This window comes from Macrosteles quadrilineatus, unplaced genomic scaffold (genome assembly GCF_028750875.1).
Source record: "Macrosteles quadrilineatus isolate MER2022 unplaced genomic scaffold, UCM_ALF_1.0 Scaffold_2__2_contigs__length_208266976, whole genome shotgun sequence".
Classification (NCBI taxonomy): domain Eukaryota; kingdom Metazoa; phylum Arthropoda; class Insecta; order Hemiptera; family Cicadellidae; genus Macrosteles; species Macrosteles quadrilineatus.
In genome coordinates, this window is record NW_026542595.1 from 75,313,117 (window position 1) to 75,337,469 (window position 24,353).

At 35.1% G+C, this 24,353-nt stretch overlaps 1 protein-coding gene across 1 annotated transcript in view; it reads right to left on the reverse strand.

Moving 5' to 3' along the window:
* Positions 1 to 24,353, reverse strand: part of LOC128984436 (uncharacterized) — a 220,207-nt gene that overhangs the window by 60,335 nt on the left and 135,519 nt on the right. The window contains exon 12 of the mRNA XM_054403756.1: positions 20,430 to 20,568. Within this exon, the coding sequence (XP_054259731.1) occupies positions 20,430 to 20,568 (139 nt within the window). The remainder of the gene's footprint in view (positions 1 to 20,429; positions 20,569 to 24,353) is intronic.

Consider the following 24,353-nt stretch of genomic DNA (forward strand, 5'->3'; position numbering starts at 1 on the left):
TTTAGGAATAAACTGTGAAAATATGATAAATTTGAACACGTTGAATTTTTTTAGGTTTCGACCAATAGATGTAGGGCAGGTCTTCAACGTAAACTCGTATTTGTGTTGTTTCACCAGGATTTAAAGCAAGTGACCAAGAATCACTGATTCAAGTCTTCTGAAATTTGAAGGTGGATTTTTTTATCGAACGTCGAGATTTTATACATTTTTGTAAACTGATAAACTAATCAAAGCGGCCTCCAGAGTGAAATTTGGTTATCTAAGATCGACCAATATAGTTGATAAATGTAACCAGTGATATTTTCCGGCTGTCAAAATCAAGTGGCTAATCTTCGGTTGTAAATTTAACGTAGCGGACCAGCGGAGTCAGGGAGTCGCATTATAAATCAGAATCAGAAATGGAAGAGCTGGTGCTGGTGGGCAGAGCCGGTGCTGGTTGATCGTACCGTTACAATACAGGTTTGTGTGGACGCCTGCAGCAGGTGTGCTGCAACGAGGCGGGCTGTGCGGACCAGCTGGTAGTGTTGTTGTGATTGCAGGCGTCTTATATTGTTAACTTTGAACGCGGAGAGTAAATACAAATACGTCTAATAACACTCGAAACATACATTTAAACTTATACTATTTTAATAAGACGCTAAATACATACACAATGATGATGGTGATCGATTTCGATTGGACACTCCAATCATTATCAGACCCATTAGGCGAATTACACATGACATTGAACAGTGCAAGCAGACCGTAAACCTCATGTAATACTATTGTAAAATTCCTAACATATGATAGCCTACATCATACAGGATTTTTGTAAAATTAAATTATTAATCTAAAGCCTGCTTTAATGTGCGTTTCGTGTTGGTAACGATTAGAGTGCATTGATGTTGGGTAAAAAGTTTTTTTTTTATTTTAAGGTAGGTTTATAAAGATAAATCAATGAGGGAGTTTACGTTTAATATATAGAAACATAAAAACTCATATACAGTTCAGTTTAGGTTGGTTATTTATATTTTACTTTTGTTAACTAAAGAAAAAACATTGTTTGCTTACTTTAAGTCAATGGTGCTACGAAGTAATCACACTATCGAAATACCCTAGAAAATCAGAATCGTAATTTTAATTTTTGTATGCAACTCTGAAACGCAAACAAACATGGTTTGAAAAACAAGTAAATTGATTAACGTTATTAAATAAGTTGCGAGTTCTATTTGCCAAAATATTGACAGTAAATTGCAATAATTTTAAAACTATGAAATGTATACAACTCTAAGATAACCTCATTCTAACAACATAATTCATGCTAAAAATATGAAATATAATTGTATAACGGTAAGTTATCGTACGTAACAGGATAACTTACAAAATCTCCTTACAAGAGTGAAGCCAGTGGAAGGCAATGCGCAATGGACAATGGGCAAGTCTTGGCCTGACCTACACAGTACACAGTGACGAATCTGTTGTATATCGACTTATGTTGATGAAATTATGATATATTATACCGTTGTAACTTATTAACTTCAATATTTTTGGAATGTATTATTTTTTATTTTCTGACTTGTATCCTTCTTAAAGGAAACAAGGAAAAGACTGCCAAAAATTATTTAGGAAATAAGAAAATTATAAAACTTGTGATATTGTAGTAAATTTTCTAAAGTAATAGTTTTCAGGGTGAAAATTGTTTGTCGACATATTCACAGAGACAAACAAGATCAAACCGCAGCATTAATTACATCGCGAGAGTAACAATACCCTAGGGACACCTCAGGGCAGTTAGGGACTTAAAGGAGCCATAATGGCTTTGAACACCTCATATCTTAGCGAAATTGGAACCCATTAGGATTAATGGGCACGGGATAAACTATATCACCAAGGGAGACGCATATTCTTGTAACTTGGACTTTGGCTTTGCAATGTAAGGACCAGTTTTGTAGCTTAGCAAACATTTTTATCCATGAAATCATAATAGGGAAACCCTCTCATAAAATAAGTCATATCAGATGTCAATGGGCTATCTACTATTGCAGTTGAAAAGTTCAGAATTTATAGTGTTTGTTTTCGTATTATTGGTGGATACTAACATGACGAAATACTATTCAAAAAGTTGTTGTTGTATTTTGAGACGATGTAAAATCCGGTGTATGAGATAGTTTTTGTTTTCACGCAACACACTCTGCCGGTGGCTATTTAATATGCAAAATTTATAATTCGATGCATCGAAGTTTATATTTATAGTCAACAATTACTTAACACACATTAACATTAACAAAAAACATTCAGTAGGCTAGTTAAAATACAACTTGTAGATTACTAAATTAATTACGTGGAAAATTGTTGTTGTTGAATTAAACACCAAAATTGGTTTACGTATACAACAACAACGTGGTATAGAGCTCTAAATGGGTCCAGTGCTTTGAAAAATTCTACTAACAATGGGTACGTTTCTATACTTAATTATAATGGTGGATACTTTGCTTAAAATAAGTTATATATTATATTGAGAGATAAAATTAATATAAAACTCGTCGAATTGCTTCCTACAATCAAAACCATTAGGGTACAACGATATTACGGCTGCAAACAATTCCAAAGAAAGCGTTTAACACAATCGTCTAAAGGGTTAAACAAAACGTTTTATAATATACTGTACATAATATATAGGGATACATTATACGTTGTCCCTAAAAGAGAAGAATCTGCATGGAGTGTAAAGGACAAAACTCCCGATTAGATTAGCAACAAAACGCATAAGCTCGATTGACAGTTCACTACAAGACTTTGTAAAATATTCAGCACCTCAAATCTTGAACTCTATAAAGGACAAGAGACCAATTCCCTGGCACTAGAGTCTAGAGTAGTCTCACTGGACTCTGCTCTCAACCCAATGCAACTTTATGATCACGAAACAGATACAGAATTGAATAGCAAAATGGACATTTAAGGCCAACACGGAATCCTGACTAATAGTTTAATTGTGAGCAGTTCGGGATGTTTCGCAGCTCCCTATCATTAGCATCACGTTGAGATGCACCCGACCTGCAGCTGCTGTTGCATAACACCTGATGCACTTCCTGGTGCATTCTGGCTTCCCCGATATATAACTGGTAGATGTAACAATATACTGTACACCAATTGGAGCATGTCTTAGCTTTGGATGTTAATTTGTTTCGAAATACGAGTGACGAATTTATCATAAAAGGCGCGGCTGCTCTAGAAGTTGTAGTGGAGGGTTCAAATCCCACTAATAAATTAATGACTTTTAATTATTTAATGATATCACGTCTCAGTAATAAGAAATTCAGCCTTATGAACAACACATACCAGGTACAAATTATAAGAGAAAAGTCTCTTGTACAGTATTGGAGATTTCTCCTTATAAAAAATCAAACGCTTAATATTTTTTACTGTACCATATACACAATGATAAATGAGAATGCACTTTAAGCGTATATAAAGTGTAATTGCACGACCTGATAATGTAAATATTGAACCTCTCTATAGCATGAAACCATATATTTACTTTCATCGCCAATGTTTGTGCTAGTAATCGCCTCGGGGACTTGTGACTTAACACGAAATTCATCAAACGTCGCAATCAAGATAAACACAATCTCGTTGCATACATGTTCTCATCCCTTCACGTTAAAGCTCGTGTCCACATCGTGTATCATAGCGAGTATCTGCTAACGCCCAAGAGATGTGCTTTGTCAGCTAACGAGGTAAATTGGAATTTCATTTTGTCGGGTACATGCCGTTTCGCTGTTCGGTGTATTGGTACTCAGGTTTACTAGTTATTGGATCGTAAAAAAGTTATGATTTTTGCAGAGGTTTTTGTAAACAAATTGTTTTATGAACATCGTTAATGATGACGATGATGATTAACGATGACGAGTTGTAAATTAGTATGATGATAATTTTGAGTCCACAAAAATTACATTAAAATATGATCTTAAAAATGCTATAAGCTCTCTTGAGCGTAAGAATCTGAAGGCAAAATGAGAACAATTCTGAATGTAAGTACTAAATTGACTTTGAATACACCAAGTCAAAATAGCAAGAAATGAACAGTATATACAGCACACATAAAAATGAAATTTACATTAAACCGGACAGAACAATACCGTAAAATAATTGTCCTTAATTTATACATAAGTATGACAGATCTATATAGAAACAACAATCTAGAAACAATCTATGTTCAACAAGTAGTTTCCATATGACAACCCGTATAACCTCTGATCTTCAATCTACTAACTCTACAACCTTTGCTATATCTATGACGTGACATACCCAGACTCTAGAGCAGCCATGAGAGGATGTCTTGGTGTCCGTCCCGTGTGTCTGCGGCGACCACCTCGTGCTGGTGATGCGAAGTAGTCTCATAGTAACACTAGTATATATACACTAACACTGTGTATATATCTGTATAGTCACATCACCACATCACTTTGACACCACCGAAACTAGCCTACTTTTAGGACCCCATGAAATCAGCTCGCACTGGTAACTACAGGATTCGAGGATTCCTTATGAAAGACAGGTAGAAGTAGCAACACACCAAGGACGATTTTTATTATTATACTTTGAAACATTTAGTCAGCACTGTTATCAATTTGCATGAATTACGAATTGGGAACTAATGATTTGATGCATTGAACAAAACTAATTTTAGAACCAGACAATTAATTATTTTTAAGAGCCTTTATAGGATATATATTGAGATACATTTATTTTAAAGAACGATATTTTTGATTACTCTTTTAGGTGTTACAATTTGGCGTTTAAACATTTCGATTTACACTTTAATGCACTTTAACGAAAAACCACATTACTTCACGGCTCGTGTAGCTAATGTGGATGACCACAACATGACGGAGGAGACGGTGTACTGGGCGACTGACCGGCGGGAGGCTGCAGAGGTACCACTACACCCGACCATAACCGGTCTTCTGGCCCACATAGATTGGCAACACTGCCTACACTCCACGTTGTCATCAGCATAATCATCATCATTACTATCATCAGCGACGTCAAGTGTAACGTCGCGGCGGACACTCATCTAGGAGAGAGGGTTGATCAAGTCCGTTTACTTGGATGATCTTGTTTGGTGTAAAGTAGGCCTAGCTTTGATTATAGATATGTCGTGGATAAAACGTTCCATTATTATGTTGAAAATGTAGTCAGACTGAAAATAAACGGGTTTTGCTGAAGTTATGCCCATGCCCTACGATTGATGCTACGATTGTAAAAAGACTGATTCCATCTATAACACCGACATATATAGAGCACCGACTAGGGGATAATGCCAGGTGACAAATAATTGATAACTACAGTTTATCTCTTTTGATTCATCAGCAAAAGTATCAATACATAATTTTAACACTATTACAATCCACGAGGGACGGATTCAAAACAATTAATAAAAATTAAGCTATATGTAATCCACATGAGATCTCTTCTACGGAATCTAAATTCAATGATTCTAGTTGGCTTCAAAAGGTTATGTAAACCATCGCTGGGTAGTAACTTAAAATAGCCTCTTGGAATCGGTAGGCCTAATATAAATAAATAAGAAACCGGCATAAAATATTCAAACATAATAATGAGTATTAATTTCAAAACAAATTATTTGTGACGCTGAATTAATTCTGAAAGTTGACTTTGAAAATTAAAGTTTATTTAATTCATTATCACTCATGATAAACCCTAAGACCAAATATGCCTATGAATTATGATGTTTGACGACGATTCTTACATCAAGAAAAGATGGTAATTACAAATCTACTAGATATGTAGTTAATTAAAATACGGTAAGTACATTATTTAAAGTATACTATGTTTGATTGAAATTTATACTCTTCACTAATTGATATTCTTCCAAATCACGATCCAAACCCGATCAGTGATCTGAGAAGAGCAAGGTTCCGGGATGTCGAGTCTTAACCATTATAATTTGCATGCGATCGCACGGGATGAAGGACCGCAAGGGAACCACTTTCCGATCAATTCGTCGACGCCAGCTGCAAAGCGGCTCCGCGGCTCTTACATTTCGGCGACCAGCGATTGTGGGTCGCAGGTGGACAACACTGCCGGGGGAGTTGCAAGGATTGCGAATTGAGGAACAATTTTTCTAAACCAATCATTAGCAGATAAAGCAAATAAAGATTGAAAACTAAAACATCTTAAATTATAGTAGAGAAGAACAACACTATGCTACTTTCACCATCTTCCCCATAGCAACAGACAACTTTTATAAGGAAAATGTAAATCACAACTTGAATCAGCGCCTGAAGACGAGAACGAGAAGGTCTACAAAACTGGTTGCGAGTGAGTGAACCCATCCTCCAGATCTGAACCTGTCCCCCAGACAGCACACTTTATCCCAGGGACATCCCATAGTAGTCCCATATGTCCTGAGAATGTCTCGGGATATGTGCGCTATCCTCAGGATATCCCGCAAAATCCCGGGACGAGTACGAAATCCACAGGATATCCTACAATATACCGTAATGTCCCGGGATTTGTAAGTTAACCTCAGGATATCCTGTAAAGTCCCGGGATATGTACGAATGCCATAGGATATCCCAGAATGTCCCATGACATCCCGGGACATGTACAAAATCCACTGGATATCCTGTAATGTCCCGTAATGTCCCGGTAACAAACTGAAGAAAAAAAATACTACCACTGATGAAATGTACAGTATATCTAAATTTAAATGTTCAACAAGGCCAATATATAATAATTAGTTTTTTTCACTAGTGCTTTCAGAAACTTGGTTTCCATCTTCAGGCTGTGTTTACACTAGTACAAAAAGTAAATATTTACTTAATAAATTAATTTTAAACAAAGTTAAAACAGATTATTTAAAGGATATTGGAAAAATAAAAAATAATACGGTATTAGAAAAATTAATCTTTTGAATTTTGGATATGTTACAGTGTTGTTCTTGATGTAATTATTTTCAGTAATTCCGAATTTATAATTGGGCCGTCTTCATTATTTAACAAATAATTTTGGTCTGTTTTTTTTTTCTTTTTTTTTCTAAAAATAAGATTCCCACGCATTAAGATGTTGAGGTTTTATAATTTATTTTAAAAGTTTAAGGTTTCCCAGATTGAAAATATGTCTTGTTAATACTAAGGCTAGCAAGGGTTGACTTTACTTTACTGACATATTACTACCACTGAGTTCAGGAAAACTAGAGTTCTATCATAGTTGTGTGAAATGTGAATTTAATTCTAACTTTAAATTAATAAAACAACAAAAAACTAATTTTAATCATATAACAATCAATTATTACAGTGCTAATCTAATGGTGATTAAATAATCTATATTCAAATACCAGTATCCTCTCCAACTACCAGAAAAACAATTCAACTACTTGAGGTCTAAACAGATTAACAGAATCATATATAGCCTATACTGTAGTATCAAAAATATTTTAAGTATTGCGACCATTGCAACTGTCGGCTACTCTTTAACCACTTGAAAACACCCATGATCAACAAGCGCAGATAGCTCAGGAGGTAAGGTAAGAGGCTCACAAGGCGAAGGTAACAGGTTCGAAACCCGTCTGGGCCAAAAACTTTTTTCTCGTTTTTTTCTTCAAAATTTGTGTTTATTAACTATTTAATCAATTTACTAAACTTATAATTAAGCTTTTCATACTAAATCTATATTATTTTGTGTTTTTTATGTTCAGGCCCAGACCACACTTTATCCCAGGGACATCCCATAGTAGTCCCATATGTCCTGAGAATGTCCTGAGGACTACCCTGGGATGACCTCGGATGTCCCACGGATATGCGTGTGAGCTTATCCGTAGGACATCCCCGGGCGGGGACATTAGGCATTCCTGTGGATATCCTGTGATATCCCAAGTTGACCATAGGACCACTATGGGATATCTTGCATATCCTGTCGCAATATCCGTGGGATGTCCTGAGGAGAAAGTGTGCTGTCTGGGCCTATAGCACTACACTGGATCTCGTCTTGATAATAACATGCCACTCTTCAGACTGTATGGTGCATTTTCATATTTTCAATATGCGGAGAAGTCCCCAAAATTAGACTTTTATGGTACAATTGTCCCCTTTCTTTAACGGTGAATCCGAACTGGTTCACGAACAATATTAGATGTTGCTCTATACGACTGTTCAACATTTACTACGGCTCCGTGGGTTCATGAACGAAAAATTAAGGCGGTCCTGGACCTGTATTTTATCATAAAGACAATCGTGTCATATAGAATGGCGTGTGGGAGTCGTGAGAGGAAGAATCACATCACTACTGAGAGGCACACCACTAAAGCTAGTGAAGTGGTATTCAATTAATAAAACATAAATTAATTGTTGAGAAGACTGTACTAAATAAGAAAAACGAAGGTTATAGGGAAAAGGTTCATGCTGCACTCTAATTTACACGACATACACAGCTCCTCCCCTACAGGGAAATTCTTTACTACTAAAGAAATGCATTATAGTACTGTGACAATACACCATTACACATACCAAATGTTTATCTTAACTGCATACTATATTCTAAACACCAGCACTAAGTAACAATATGCTCTAGGGTTTCAGTTTAAACTTACTTTCTACCGTTGTAAAACCTATATAAAGTACCGCAGATCTTTATCTATCTGGGTTTCTCCTCGCTCGTTAGGAGGTAGCTCTATTTGTCATTGCAGAAAGTCAATGGAAAGTCGGCAGAATCGATTAATTGCCAACGGAAATGACTTAGAACCTATTATTAATGCTTAATGTAGCCTTCTGTGCGAAATACATGTGCAAAACTGTGTCATTAAGAAAATGTATATTTGTCTTTCAGATAAATGATTCAACTATACTCGCAGTTTGTTGGCGATAGCTTTGAAATATAAGTACCGGTATGCTATTTTGAGCTTTGGAAAGGAAAGGGTATGGAAAATGTTTCAGTTTAGTTACCAAACTTTGGTCTAAAAATACAAACCATTTTGTTTATTTTGGTATTCTCAATATTATCAATCCATGCACGTTCATTTTTTAACTCCACAGCATAATCTACACGAATATCATGCTCTAAACTGAAGGACATACTGCGTGACTACAGTGTGACAAAACGTAGGTAATGTAAATGGCGTAAAAAAAGACATTGACATTTCAAAATGCAAGTAGGCTATGATTAAAGGACTAAGAGGAGTAATAAGACCCTAACAATCCCCTTATACTTAAATCTCTTAAACTAATTGTGTGAAACTTTATAGCAAGTTATTTAAATCTCATCCGATAGCTTCACATTTCTAATATTTCTCACGTCCATGATGCCAACGGCCACCGTATCATTCATATCTAGCAATTCGTTAGAATACTATTAGTTTATGGATACAAATTGCTTATATCTACCACATTATTGATATGAGCATTCGTATTTAACATATTTTTGTAATTCACTTCGCCTGTTTACTGTATTTTTATCGTTAGCAACAGCGATTGCAGATATTAATTTGGTTGCAAAATGTACGGCACAAAGAGTATACGTCACATTTATTGCGGATCTCAGCAATGAAAACGTAGAGAAAGTCTATTCAAACTATGATTTATCTTTAGCATCGGTATTCAAATTTAAAATGCAATTCACGTGCAAGGTGCATCAACGATATGCAAGTGATTTATAAAGGTTATCACAGAGGACACGGATAGAATATTCTCCTAGCCGATGATATATTGGAGAATATATTCTCTCGTTAGAAACATGTATCCGTCAGAGCAACTGGTTGTTTGATAAATAGATTGGTTTATGCATATAGGGGACATGTCAATCGACGTGGCGATATACACCTATGAATATTTTATCGATAGCCCTGGTTAATCAATTAGAAATAGACTCTATAATGATAATGATACAAATTGAAAATAAACTATAGTTTCTCATAACAATCACTAAATCGGTAAGCCAATTTTTACACCAATAATTGAAATAATTTAAAAAAGAATCCGATATGGACATGATTCGTTTATCCATCGATTAAAATGGTATTTTATAGGCGGACACAAATAGGAACAGAAATTTAAAATAGGTCCTTACCTCTGATTTCAGTGCAATTCAATGCTTTCAACAATTCATTGATGATACAATGATTTCGTTGACATTTTAAATTGCCATGTTAGTTGTAGTTGGTTTAATTGTACGTAGTTACCGAAATATAGTGCTAATGTAAATTACAGATTTCTGTCGAATACGCCATCTTTAGACCAAGCCAAACTAAATTAACAACTCGTTGTTAGCTTAAGCATCGATCACATTACAAAATTAAGGGATAGTAAAATGGTTTTTCAACTACGGTCTTTTTAATAAGGAATTGGCTAGAGCTGGCCCATGTTCGGATGTCTACTTCGGTATACACAAGTAAACGGCAATGGGTAATCAAAGTCTGAAATTACGAAATTTTTGGAGATTTCTCTTGATCAATTAACCCAGATACACAAAAATGCCAGTATCACGAACAAATGCATCAGTAATTAAGTTTTAGTTGCATTTCAACGCACGAAAAAAGTGTATAATAAAACACAATTTTTGGGGGTAAAAATGTTGAAATACGCCCAAACATAATTTTTACATACAATGATGCAATCGTGTAGATCTAAAACCAGATTCATACTGCTATTGTTGCAAACATAAAATTCCTATACGGTTTATGAAGTAGGCTTAAATCACAGATAAGTAAGGTGATTAAATGTATATTTTAAAACACCTAAGTGGGAATATTGTTTGCAGCTGAAGTGCTGTCGGACACCAGTGTATTGTGGGTAATTTATTGCGCCAGTTGCTACCTGACGTCATTATTTATTGCCCCACTTTGTGCATGGTTTAATTTTTAATGCTTAAACCCTCTAAAAGCTAGTTATCTACTATTGTTTCGAGTAAGTATTAAATGTTAATTACATGTTTATCTCTGCTATACTGAAATTGTATGGATGTCAAAATATGGTCTGTCTGTAAAAATTAGGATTACACGGTTTATCCCTATAAATATATGGGACTATAATCCGATTGTATGCGGTCGTGCCAATACTGTATGTGTTTATTGACATGAATAAACTATTCGATTTATCTGTTCTATGATTAAAATACCCCCGCCGCAGCATACATGCAGACTAAGCTTATTTCCATTTGCCTGATTGTATTTCAATAACATTAAGTTTAACGAGTACTTAGGTTTGCTGCCTACAGGGAGGGTAATAAAATGAGTTTTTAGTAAAACATTAATAGCCTAGTATAAAATGAATAGATTTGCCAAGTTTGATTAAAATATACCCACAAACAAGCAAACTACAACAGTGTACTTATTCTCCGTAAGAACAACACGGGAATTTTAAAATTACAAATTTCTCCGTAACGATTAACCACACAAAAACACTTCAATATACTAAATTATTTGTTTTTTCAAGCTCTTCAAAATGGCCTGGAGAGAGATTGGGAAACATTATGTTTGACGATCAAAAACGAAAAAAATTATACTTCATAAATCCCCCCCATAAAACCTCGTTCCCATGGTCCGTTCATGCTGATTCGCGAACTCGTACGAATAAATGAAGGTTTGCAGGTTTGAACCAAATTTAATCGAAATCCGATAGGGCCTGATGATAAACAACTGGTCGAAATTGATCGTCATTTATATCGTATTTTATACATATTTATTTGCCTACTTGTCAACGATTTTTAATTGGAGTACAATCGTTTTTGCATTACAAATTATTTCCATTACATTTTTATTTCGCAGATTTTGGTAAAAAACAAATAACCAAGACGAATATTAATTTCACGGATATTTTTTTTATTAGCAAAACATCCGATGTATGTCGACACCTATTGGGAGAGATAAACCGGGAAATAAACACTGTTTAAATTCCCTTGTTTGTGATTATTGCCGAGAGAAACTGAATTTGCGAGATTTTGATACTTTGATTCCTCTGCACCACAGTTTAACTATTACGAAATATTCTACAGTTTTGGTTAGATTAATTTTCTAAATCTTTTTGCTATTTTACCTGCATACCTAAACGATTAAAACAATTTAATCCTAACTGAATAATTTTAGAGGGGAAATTACATTAGTTGACGTTTGTTCGAATATCGGAACAACACGGAAAACACTGCATCCCTTGAAGGGAGTTTGAATGAGTTTAGAAACACATGACTAATGTCTAAGTATTTGATTAGATAAAAATTTAACTATTGACTCATAAAATATTTGTTTAATTTAATTGTCTTGATTTAAAAAAAATTAAAAACAAAACTTATACAAATATACAGTAGTAGAGGTTAAAATAAATTTGTAAAATAAGCTACATTGGTAATTTTTAAAATAATTAATATGATTTGTCCATCCAAATTACATGAAACGTTTGTCTACATGTAAAACCATTGAAACGTTTGTCTACATGTACAACCATGTAGTAAATGTATGTAACGAACACTGCGCGATGTAGCGGCAATGTGGTGCAGTGGGCCTGCGGTATCAAAGGTCCGCAAATTCAATTTCTCTCGGCAATAATCACATACAAGGCCACGTAAACAATTCATCTCTCCCATTAGTTGGATATCTCTCATGCAGTGGTTATTTTCCCACTTTTAAATATCTGCTACAATCAATATTTTGTCAGTTTTAATTTTGTTCATGTCCCACAAAATAACATGGTTCTCTTTTAGTTAAAGCTTTTAACATGCTAATAAAACATATCGTAAGCTAAAACCATCCCAAAAAATATTACTATAAAACAAAAATTGATCAATTACTGTTTAGTTACGGATTGGTCCCTTGCTATGCGCTCACAAATTCATTTTACGAAATACACGGCACATTGTTGAAACACACGTGATACACTGCACTATACACTACACTGTGTATACACCGCGCTATACACACGACAGTATACACTATGAGTATCGCCGTATCGCACTGTTAAGCTCTGCCGTGTTGTTGGTGAACCGACCAGGACCGTCCAACCGTGACGTTTCCTGTCCTCCGCCCATGGCCACTCTACTATAGGGGACCATCACCAGCACACCATAGAAACACCATCATACCATAGAAACTCCTCACACTACAGCAACAATACTATCACATCAGAGAACCTACATCACACCATGGCCACTCTACTATGGGGGACCATCACTAGCACACCATAGAAACACCATCATACCATAGAGACTCCTCACACTACAGCAACAATACTATCACATCAGAGAACCTACATCACACCATGGCCACTCTACTATGGGGGACCATCACTAGCACACCATAGAAACACCATCATACCATAGAAACTCCTCACACTACATCAAAACTTTACTACCACATCACAGAACCTCCATCACACCATGTCCACTCTACTATGGGGGACCATCACCAGCACACCATAGAAACACCATCATACCACAGAAGCTCCTCACACTACAGCAACATTACTACCACATCAGAGAACCTCCATCACACCATGTCCACTCTACTATGGGGGACCATCACCAGCACACCATAGAAACACCATCATACCATAGAAGCTCCTCACACTACAGCAACATTACTACCACATCAGAGAACCTCCATCACACCATGGCGACTCTACTATGGGGGACCATCACTAGCACACCATAGAAACACCATCATACCATAGAAACTCCTCACACTACATCAAAACTTTACTACCACATCACAGAACCTCCATCACACCATGTCCACTCTACTATGGGGGACCATCACCAGCACACCATAGAAACACCATCATACCACAGAAGCTCCTCACACTACAGCAACATTACTACCACATCAGAGAACCTCCATCACACCATGTCCACTCTACTATGGGGGACCATCACCAGCACACCATAGAAACACCATCATACCATAGAAGCTCCTCACACTACAGCAACATTACTACCACATCAGAGAACCTCCATCACACCATGGCGACTCTACTATGGGGGACCATCACTAGCACACCATAGAAACACCATCATACCATAGAAACAACTCACACTACATCAGAGAACCTACATCACACCATAGCAACATCATGTTACATACATAATTACGGTATAGAAATACCATCGTACCAACAACGCTTCACTAGTACACCATAACAAATCCAACACCATAACCACATTACAGTTACACAATATCATTACCTCAATACATTACCCACACGATCACACCTAACTAAGATAAATTTGTATGTTATAAAAGTGAGAACAATTAATAACCTATGCAAAATCATAAACAAGGAGAAAATCTTAAAAAATGTTTCTAAATAGAAAAAAGTAAAATAATAAGAACTCAATTTCATTTTCTTCGAGTACAGCCCTTGACGTTCTTGTGTAATAAAGCTTTGTGTAATAAGATTTTACTCCCAAGCCCTTTGCTGGGTTTAAAAAAGACTAATAGACTAACTTTTTTTCAAAAAATAATTAGTTAGCCTACTACACTTTTCGTAGTGGATAATTTTGTAAAATCAGTTACACACCTACCACTGGAAAAAAAAAAATCAAAACACAATCTCAAACACGGCCCATTAATATTGGACCGCTTCATCGCTTCATGTTGTGAAGTAGGAGACTCAATAACCTGACTGGCAGATTTAAATCAAAACCATCGAAATACAACGGGATTGCAAATGCTACAAAAGGAAATTACTGCGGTTCACATTTTTGTCATGCAGACCAATCAATATTTGCTCCATCTGCTAATCTGTCCACGCCTAGACCAGTCTTGCACATTAGATGATCTTTTACAAGCGAATGTCAAAGCTATATCGGTAGCTATTTTTGGAAAAGCGAAGTCTGATTTCGGACACGGAAAGTAAGTAAGTAATATTTACTCCCAAAGGTTTTCCTCAAAACGTTGAACATCATCCGGACGCCCTATGGGGTATTCTGAATAGACAGTCGGGATACATGTTCTATCTTCAAATCTCAACCAAAGTTGGTTCAGTAGTCTTTGCTTTCACTCAAACCAAACAAAAACATAGACAAACATATAAAACTTCCTCTACTTTGGAATATCATCCAGTTTCAAAATCAGTAAAACTAAAATTAATATTTGACATACAGTCGAAGTGTTTAAGTTTTAAAAACGTTCTCTGACTAAAAACCTGGACAACAAACACCAACATTAACAACGCCCTCTCAGGCTCTCAGGTGGTGACTTTCTTCCGCAAATCATTGCAAACACAGCGATAATTTGCAATTGTAAAGCAGCAGCGGGCGTCGCAGACAAGGGCGTCACTTCGCAATATCTCAGCACTACTTTCCCTACCTTGGCGGGTCTGACTCACGGGGTGGAAATACCTATACTTAACTCATTAAGGGGTATATTGCAAAGAATAGCCGCAGTTGATAGAAATCCTCTATAATAAGACATACCTGTCAATATTGTTGTAGACTGATACTAGAAGCTGATTTTAACATAACATAAAATGAAGATATCGGCTTGAGAGAAGCATTCTCTGTTGAAGAGTAAATTAAACCTAGTTAGTTTTTTAAAATTATAAATGAGTACAAATTTAAACTTCAGAATGAATGCCTGTTCCACATTAGTGTGCCTACAGAAAAGACACATTATGTTAAGCAAAATAATGTTAAATATCCTTATCATTGGCGTTTAAACTTTTAAATAGCCTATACTTTTTAACCAAATATTAAAAAACAACAGAATTTTTTCGGGTGGCGAGAGGACAGACTTTTGCACTACCGTACTGTATTTGAGATAAAAAAACTAAACTGCTTAAATACAGCGTGAATCACGTAGGGTTTTAATTATTTATATTATTTTATCATTACAGCTCCAACGGTTTGTCTGAAATCAATAGTGGACACATTACGTGATACATTCTATTTCACAAACTCGTGGAAACGTAAAACAGAAGGTTATAAATATTCAATAAACGGTGTTGAAATAGTCAGTTAAGCACGTTTTCAGAAAATGTTTTGAGTATTTTGTATCTTTTTCAGATTAAATAGGTAATATTATTTGTAAAAACACGAATTGGATTTAAAATTTTGCAATTTGTGTTTTTTTTTAAATATATACATTTACAAATATTAATTCCATTCAAAATATTTGCTGAAAACGTGCTTAACTGACTATTTCAACACAGATTATTGGATATTTATAACCTTCTGTTTTTACGTTTCCACAATTTTGTGAAATAGAATGTTCGTCCTTAATTTCGGTCGCCGAGCGGCCGCTCCGCAAGGCACATTCATTCGATAATCAGAGTATATTTCCATTTTGTTTTTATAACTGTAAGGTACGTCCGTCTTTAGAGTACGGAAAGTACGTGCCTATCGTATAACTCTCCATATAAGCCACTCCAATTGACACGCTCTTTACTTTAAACAATGAAAACCGAGTAATCCTAAAACATTTGAAGACAAGCTTATAATGTATTTTTACTATTCAACATAAGACAAAACAAAAGCAAACAAAACAAAACATTGACAAGTTTAAACCATACACAGTCTGTGTGTATGTAAATGTGAACGCACAATACAAGATCGCAGCTTGAGGTCGCTGTCCAGTGGGAGGAGAAAGTCGACCTACAGATCTGCCCAGTGCCCAGGTCACCCATACACGATGACCAAGGAATCGACAAATACAAGTCACTCAGGTCACGGACAACTCATCTATGTCATACATTGAACAATCTCCCATAAGCAATTGTCATCTTTATTAATTAGCCAAAGGCAGTTTCAAAGTAAGTTTCTGCCCTGTTTATGTACAGAGCGTTTTGATGTTTAAAAATATTTATTGTTGTATCACAAAGTTTAATTGTACAAGAACTGGAATATTGAGTGCGATAAAAAAATGTAAAAATAGTTTTCATCCAGAGAGTATATTATTACATAGATTATACTTGGGGAAACTACTAAAGTACGATTAAAACATAAAATTAAAGTTGACAATGAGAAAATTTAAAAGACTGATAAGCCAATACAAAACAAAGTACGAGTAGTTTGTTTGTGAGCTTATCAAATTACTTTTATAAATTAGCAAAATTTCCATCATTCGTTTCCAAATTATCCGAATAACATGCATCGAGCTTATTGATGTGTGTGATTGTTGTACGCGGCTTTTTCCAAGGGTTATGTATACTTTTATAAGATTGATCAAAATCAAATACTGAAAATAAAGTATACACAACTGTAAAATATTATCAACGCCAGTGGCATTTTGTAGGGGGAAATAATTAAATAATTTTAGAGAGAACTGTCTAAACCTCTGAAATATTTTTATGTCTGGGATCGAACCCGTCCATTTTGCAACGAAGTCTCAGACACTGAATTCTATGCTAGACATGGTCTATAAATATAATCTATAAACTATAAATTTTATTTATTTTCTAAGTCATACTATTGTTGATTGAACTTCAATAGTGTTAACCAAAAATACATTGCAAACAGATTGTCTACGATCTACGTTTATGGTGTAGAAACATCAGCCGTTTTACACCAACGAGCACATAATATAAATTCAAATTATATGCTCGTTGTTTTACACACGTTTGTTTCGCCAAAGGATGAATATCCTGTAGCAAGCTTGAATGGTTGGTCAAACCGTTTTGCTGAATTAAATAACAATATAATAGTTACTAATACAAATCTCTTGAGACAAAATATTTGGATAAGATTTTATTTTATTCAGATCTTTAAAGCATAGAACATAGAGAAGGTATGTATCTATTTGTGGTAAAAACATGAAGACTAATCAGACTAAGTAAAATGTTAAAGCTCTTTTAGTTTAGCCATTCAGTATTGTATTGGTCCCAGGGCAATGGTATGCAGGACATAGGCCCACAGGTGGTGGTACAATAACAATACTATGGGGACCTTCAGTGACTGATAAACCTTGCTTCCTGTTTAATACACCAGCCTATCTACTTGACTACATGGCTACATAGCAACATGGTTACATAGCATTATAGCTACATAGCTACATGGCAACTAGACATTGTAGCTACATTAGAGATTAAGATGTAGACAAAACATAGAAAAATTAGTCCACAGAGCTTTGTAAGACTTTTGATTAGTGATTTTTTGATAACTTTGGCTACAAAACATTGTTAGAGCTTAATAATACCTACGGTTACGGTCGAGTACGTAATATTTTAACTAAATTTCGTAAAGTTGTCTGAAAACACATACAAAAAGTAAATAATTTTCCCGATACAATAATAACAGTTTCAGCACGGCTTTCAAGAATAGGCATGTATTCAGTATACTTGACCAGATTTCAAAAATTTTAATTACTAAACGGGAGTCTTTACAACGTATTGCGTCCACTTGTGAAGGCGGAATAGTACGACATGAGATTTTGTACACCAAAAGTTGTACTTAATTTATTTAAACTGTGATTGTATGTAGATAATACTCGTTGTAAACAATGGTTATACTTTAATCTGGTGGTTACAGGGCAACACTTTATTGGAGACCCTGCTTCGAATCACGCCTATCACAAATGGCTCACAGTTACGAGAAAATACTGTTGATCCATAAATAATATAAAATCCCCCACAAAACATATGCAATGGTTTAATGTAATTATGACTTATTTAGGTTGTACGGTTGTACAAATGCCAGCATCTACTGCTGTTTCGAAAAATATGATCTCGATCTTAATTGAATTAATTGTCTATCAAATTTGACAATTTTAAGTTTAAATTAAAGAGCATTAATCTGTTAAAAATATAATTCCTACAAATGTTATTACTATTAAAACATTTTTAAACAGGGGCAATTAGCTGATATGCAGGTTTCAATGCAATAAACTGCTTGCCTGCAATCTACCGATGCAACCAGCGCACTGAGCTGTAGCTGGATTGCGGCACTCGCTTCTGCAGGCATTAAATAATCTGAGTGCACAACACCTACCTAAACGATATTTTGTCCTTTTATTTCTCAACGTTCTCTTTTATTTGTCGAATTCTCTCAACATTCTTTTCAATAAATTTTAGGGGTGAAATCAGTAGTTGAATAACTATGATGTAATTATTATTTCTTTCTTGTAATTTCACTTTTAAATTTAACATACTATCAAGTGTTACATGACATTACGACCAAAGTGTTAAATTTACATGTAAATTTAACCTGAAAAATATGAGTATTAATAAGTCAAAATAGTTGAATAAATAATTTTTAAATTTAAATAATAATTCAAAAAGAAAACCCTTTTTGAAATATTTAAAAAATATTGTCCATGTTCAAGTAAACACTTATTTTCTGTTGTGCGTTGTAATTCAGGCAGGAAAAAATAAATATATTCTGTTGTAAGAATGAAGAAATACGCAACAAAACGAAGGGAAAATTTGAACCCTTTTAGGCTAATGGTTTAGTTAATTTAAACTAGTGATACGCTTAATGCCGTTCAAAACAACCTGTAGCAGTAAAAGAAAACACAATGCTAATTGATGATATGAATTATGTTCACTGGACAGTTACGTTAATTAATAAACGCGGAATCAACGGTAAACACAGTTTTGTTAATGAAAGGGAGCATTAGTGAAGTGCATACTTGAGGATCAACTCGTATTCAGCAATATTTTATGAGCAAATTTGCGAATGAAAGTTGTTGCCAATAGGAGTAGTAATACATGAGAAGGTTTATTAGGTTAGATTATTAGACCGAGGGGGCTGCGTTCAAATAATAAATAAGTAACAGTGGTATAAAAACGCAACATATGACACTGGTCAGAGTTATTTGCGATCAAATATCCGTTTTAAAACTCCCTTAAGCTGTCTATTAAAATATCGGTCGAGTACCTACTTTGACAGAAACACCACGATGGAGTACACTCCCATTCCCACGTTCAAGTAGAAGCTGTGACAAACTTTGAAAATATTAATCCCGTTCCCATTTTAAAGTGCTGAATAGGTGTAGGAAAAAACAATAAATTAATTTAATTGAATCACCAAAGTGCACTCATATGAATTTCTTTTATTGTTTTGAATTGTGTTATTTGCACATAATGTTCAGAGGGTGGGAATTGGTACTTATTAGTAGTAAGTACTCACCCCTTGCCAATTGAATGTCTTTCGACTCTGTTCAAAGATGCACCAATAGATTTTTGGCCTTTCATTTACATTTAGATCGGCGTTATCAGGAAAAATAGGTTATCAGCAAAATGTTCACGAAGTTTGTATGTTTTACACTCTGGTACAGGAGAGCGATCAAGTATAGTGGTAGAACGCGGGACTTCCTGAAGCCCCGGGATCAAACCCCAACAATCACTAATGGATTTTATCTACGTGATAATGCCGCAACCTCTAGCTATAGCCTGAAGTAATGTTAATAACGATCCCGGGCTAGAGACTAGCGTCCTAGGACAACAAAAACACTCCAAAATAGCAGATAAGCAGCAAGAAGTATAATTATGTATAGTGTACATTGGGCCTACCTGTACGTTGGTGTTGGCATGGGCCAGCCTCTGCATGGAAAGTGAGGACGAGGAGTCTAGGTCCTGGCCTTGCCTCGTCTCTGGGGAGAATACAGAGTCGTGGGACAAGCTGAGACCAGAGTGTAGCCCACTACCGCTCCTACAACCATAACACGGTACAACTATAGTACCTCAACACTATAACTTACAGAATCTACTATGTATACATCAAACCAGGAGCTGAAAAAATTAAATTTGGCTTATAAATGAATTATTTCCTCTACTATTCTGTCTTCGTTGCCTGGACTATCTACAGAATATTTGTTCAAGAGCTCCAAACCCCTTTTCAGTAGGTGAGTGACCTCTCACAAACATTACAACCCCTAAATCACCTCCCTGGGCGCTCTTCACCGTAGAGATACAGAACAGTTTACCTAGGTCTCCAGCTGATAGTGCTTACGTCAACATGTCATAAACACTTCACACCTCACTGTGCTGCCACAAACACTTCATAGAGGGTGGAGGGGACTGAACCTGCCGTCCTTGCTCCTGCACCCGGGATAGGGCAAGGAGAGTAGGTTCAGGGCGGAGGTATGTGGTACAGTTAGAGCTGCCAGTTATTAAATCACTCGCACGTTTAAATTCAGAAAAAGTTGAATACCGTAATAAACATGCTGTTGGAATATATCAACATTGATTATCATGAAAACGAATCTGAAACGCAACTGTATTCTGTAATTGTTGTTAAAATAGGCATTATCTTTAAGTTTTTAAACTCACTATAACCCAGATTGTTGTTATGTAAACAATGTTTATAATCAACGTAAAATACGTTAATGCTACCCTATCATTACCTACTGATTTTGTGCAATGGTTTACTCAAAATATGAAAAAAAATAAATTAATGACTTGGAAATGTAAATAGCCTACAGGTTCATGTGTCAACTTTAAGTTGATCTACATTTTAACAGAATTTTTCAGTGAGCATACAATCGTTTAAGATATTCTGATAGATGAGACGAATTAAGTAATCTCCACATAAAAAAAGCACTAGAATGGAAAACTATGAAGTGAGAAGTTTTTATAAATTTAAAGTCTAGTGAATGTGAACGATTAAATAAAGGTTATTGACTGTAATCCTTTTCAATGCCACTAACATGCAAGTGATTTGAATTACAATACAGGGTTGACATTTGAATGGGAGATCTGAAAGCCGGGGTCTGATTATATGTATGCCTACTTGCTACAGAACCAGGCTCCGATTTCAAAGGGAATAAGTTATATTTCAATATGAATTTGACACAGCGATTAATAGCTTTGAATTTGTTTACCTAGGTTGTTTACACAGATAGAGAATCACGAGATACATATATTGAATATACAGTATTTTAAAGAAGAAAAAACAAAAACCTTGTTATACCTCTTATTAGTAGCTATGGAAAGTAAAATCAATTTCTTGTATTTCTGTACGTGTACGTACAGTACGACAAAAGGAAAAGGAACGACCAGCAAACATTAAACATTCAACGAACGATCTGTACAACACAGTCAGTTTTTATAAAAGTAGATAAAAAATAGCTTTTGATACGCATCGGATTTAATGAAGGCAATCGCTAAGGCAATAGTTTAGTTACATCGAAATCCAATAAAACATCAAACTAATTTTATGATTTAATTTAGTTATGATGAATTAATCAAACCATATTTGAAATCCAACCAATACAAAATGAAAAAGATGCAATTTATTTTATGAAATAATAAGGTTTTAACTTCATCATCTTGTAGACGTTTAATTTTATCACACATATATAAACTTATTTACTCATCCCATCGTTTTCAATATATATTTTCGTAAATTTATTGTTAACCTTGGACCTTTTTTATTAGTTATTTTTTATTTGAATACGTTATTTTTCATAACAAAAATCACTAAATAAGCCTAGTTGTATTAAGTTAAAATATTAAATATCACTTAAATCAGGTCAATCACGAATAAACTACACAAAAGAGGTGAAAGTGGTGGTTTGTGGAGAGTAAGAGTATGTGAGGTCAAGGGGATGAAAACAAAACACCCTCCACATGTCATCGGCCTCAGGTGGCCTACTCACCACCGTGGAGTGTATACTACGTCCTGTTAATAATATAAATGGCTCTATTATATGTCTCATCACTAAACGACATTAACTATATCACCAGTAAACTACGTTAAAGTATTGCATTTGTACAATGTGTAAATATTAACGTTCCTCTACAAATACGGTTTACTCTCTACGGTACTAATGTTCACCAGCAGAGGGAGAAACGATAAATATGGTAAGTGGTAAAACACACATAATATTTTGAAAACTACTTAACATTTGCGCATAGTAAAACTGTTTTTCAGTAAAATAAAGAGTAATACGTATTTAGAATTATAGACCTTGGCTCTAAACGCCTTCTGAAGGATGAAATATACGACAAGTAAAATTATTAGACGGGGTTTTTCGCAGCCAAGTAAAGTAAAGTTGCTAGCCGTTATAGACAAAAAAAATGTCCAAGTAGTTTTTAAGTTTCAATGTCAATCTACAACATTTGATGTTGATGGAAATATGATATTGTGCATTTATATTTATCTACTCTTAATTTAACTGCTAATTATTAATTTACAACACAAGAAAGTAAAATAAATAATTACTTTTTGCGTAAGATGATACTTTAAATGTTTTATATCCATTATCTTTCAATGTATCCGTGATGCTGTGTATACGATTCGAAAAGAGATATTTCAAAGTAGCTTTAAACTAGGCCTATAGAAAATCATCAGTCATTACATTAATTGTTTTTTTACTACCGAAATGCAGCAAGAATATTTATAAGTGAAATCTGCAGGAATTAACCTCAAAACCGAATTAGGCCTACTGAAATAAGCTACTCGTTGTATCCTAGTTTCAGCAATAAACAGTAAACAGTAGTTTATGTGCCAATAACAACATTGTTAATTCAAAAGGTACTAAATCTGGAAAAACCAAAGCCATTAAACTGATGATTCTTTGCTGTATGACCAACAAACAAGTAAAAGTGAAAACCGCAGAACTTAACCCTGAAACCTAAATTAATTGGACCAACTTTTAAACCAGTTACCTCGTTAGCTTGTGTATTCGAGGTTGCAATAAAATTGTACTTAAGTGACTAAAGATCATTAGAGTGACCCTAAACAGTTAGTAGCAAAAGTATTATTAGGTCTATTCAAAGGCCAAGGGTACTGAAACTTAAAAATCAACAGAAAATATGTTTTTATTGCAAGATGGCCGCAATATCAAGGAAAAGTGAAATCCACAAGAATCAAGCCCGATGACTCTTTAATCATCGCATTTCAATCCAGTTAGTCAACGTTAACACTAGTGTCCAACTTTAAGCAATAAAACCCGACTTGAGTGACCAGAGATCGTTAAAGCGGTCCTAAAAAGGTCAACTGCATGTTAATTACTCATTTACTACCACTACAGCCGACATTGGCCTATTTAACAGCGGCAGTTATACAGTACGAATCATGCGTTGCTATTTGGCAGCGATACAACAGGCCTGTTGCTGCAAGCCATTCCATTCCATCAACTTCACCACTCCACTCTGCCTAGGGACCTTGCACTCGAATTGCAATTGCAACTTGACCTATCTCGCAATCACACCAAAAACGTCGCCCCTCAGGCATCTGTCACAGGAGTAAATACGTGCTAGAGAAAATGTATGAGACTGCGAGTGATTGCAGATTGCATATGGCTTGCCCTCGAGTGGTTACTCACGGATAAGTTCAATGAATTATGATAATTCAAGATGTTTGGGCAGAGTATATAAAAATAATTAACCCACACCTTATAGCGATGCAATAATTATACCTTCGTAGACAAGAGTGATCCTATGTTGGAAAGAGTTAACAGAGGAAATTATTGTATAAAAATCGGTTGAGTT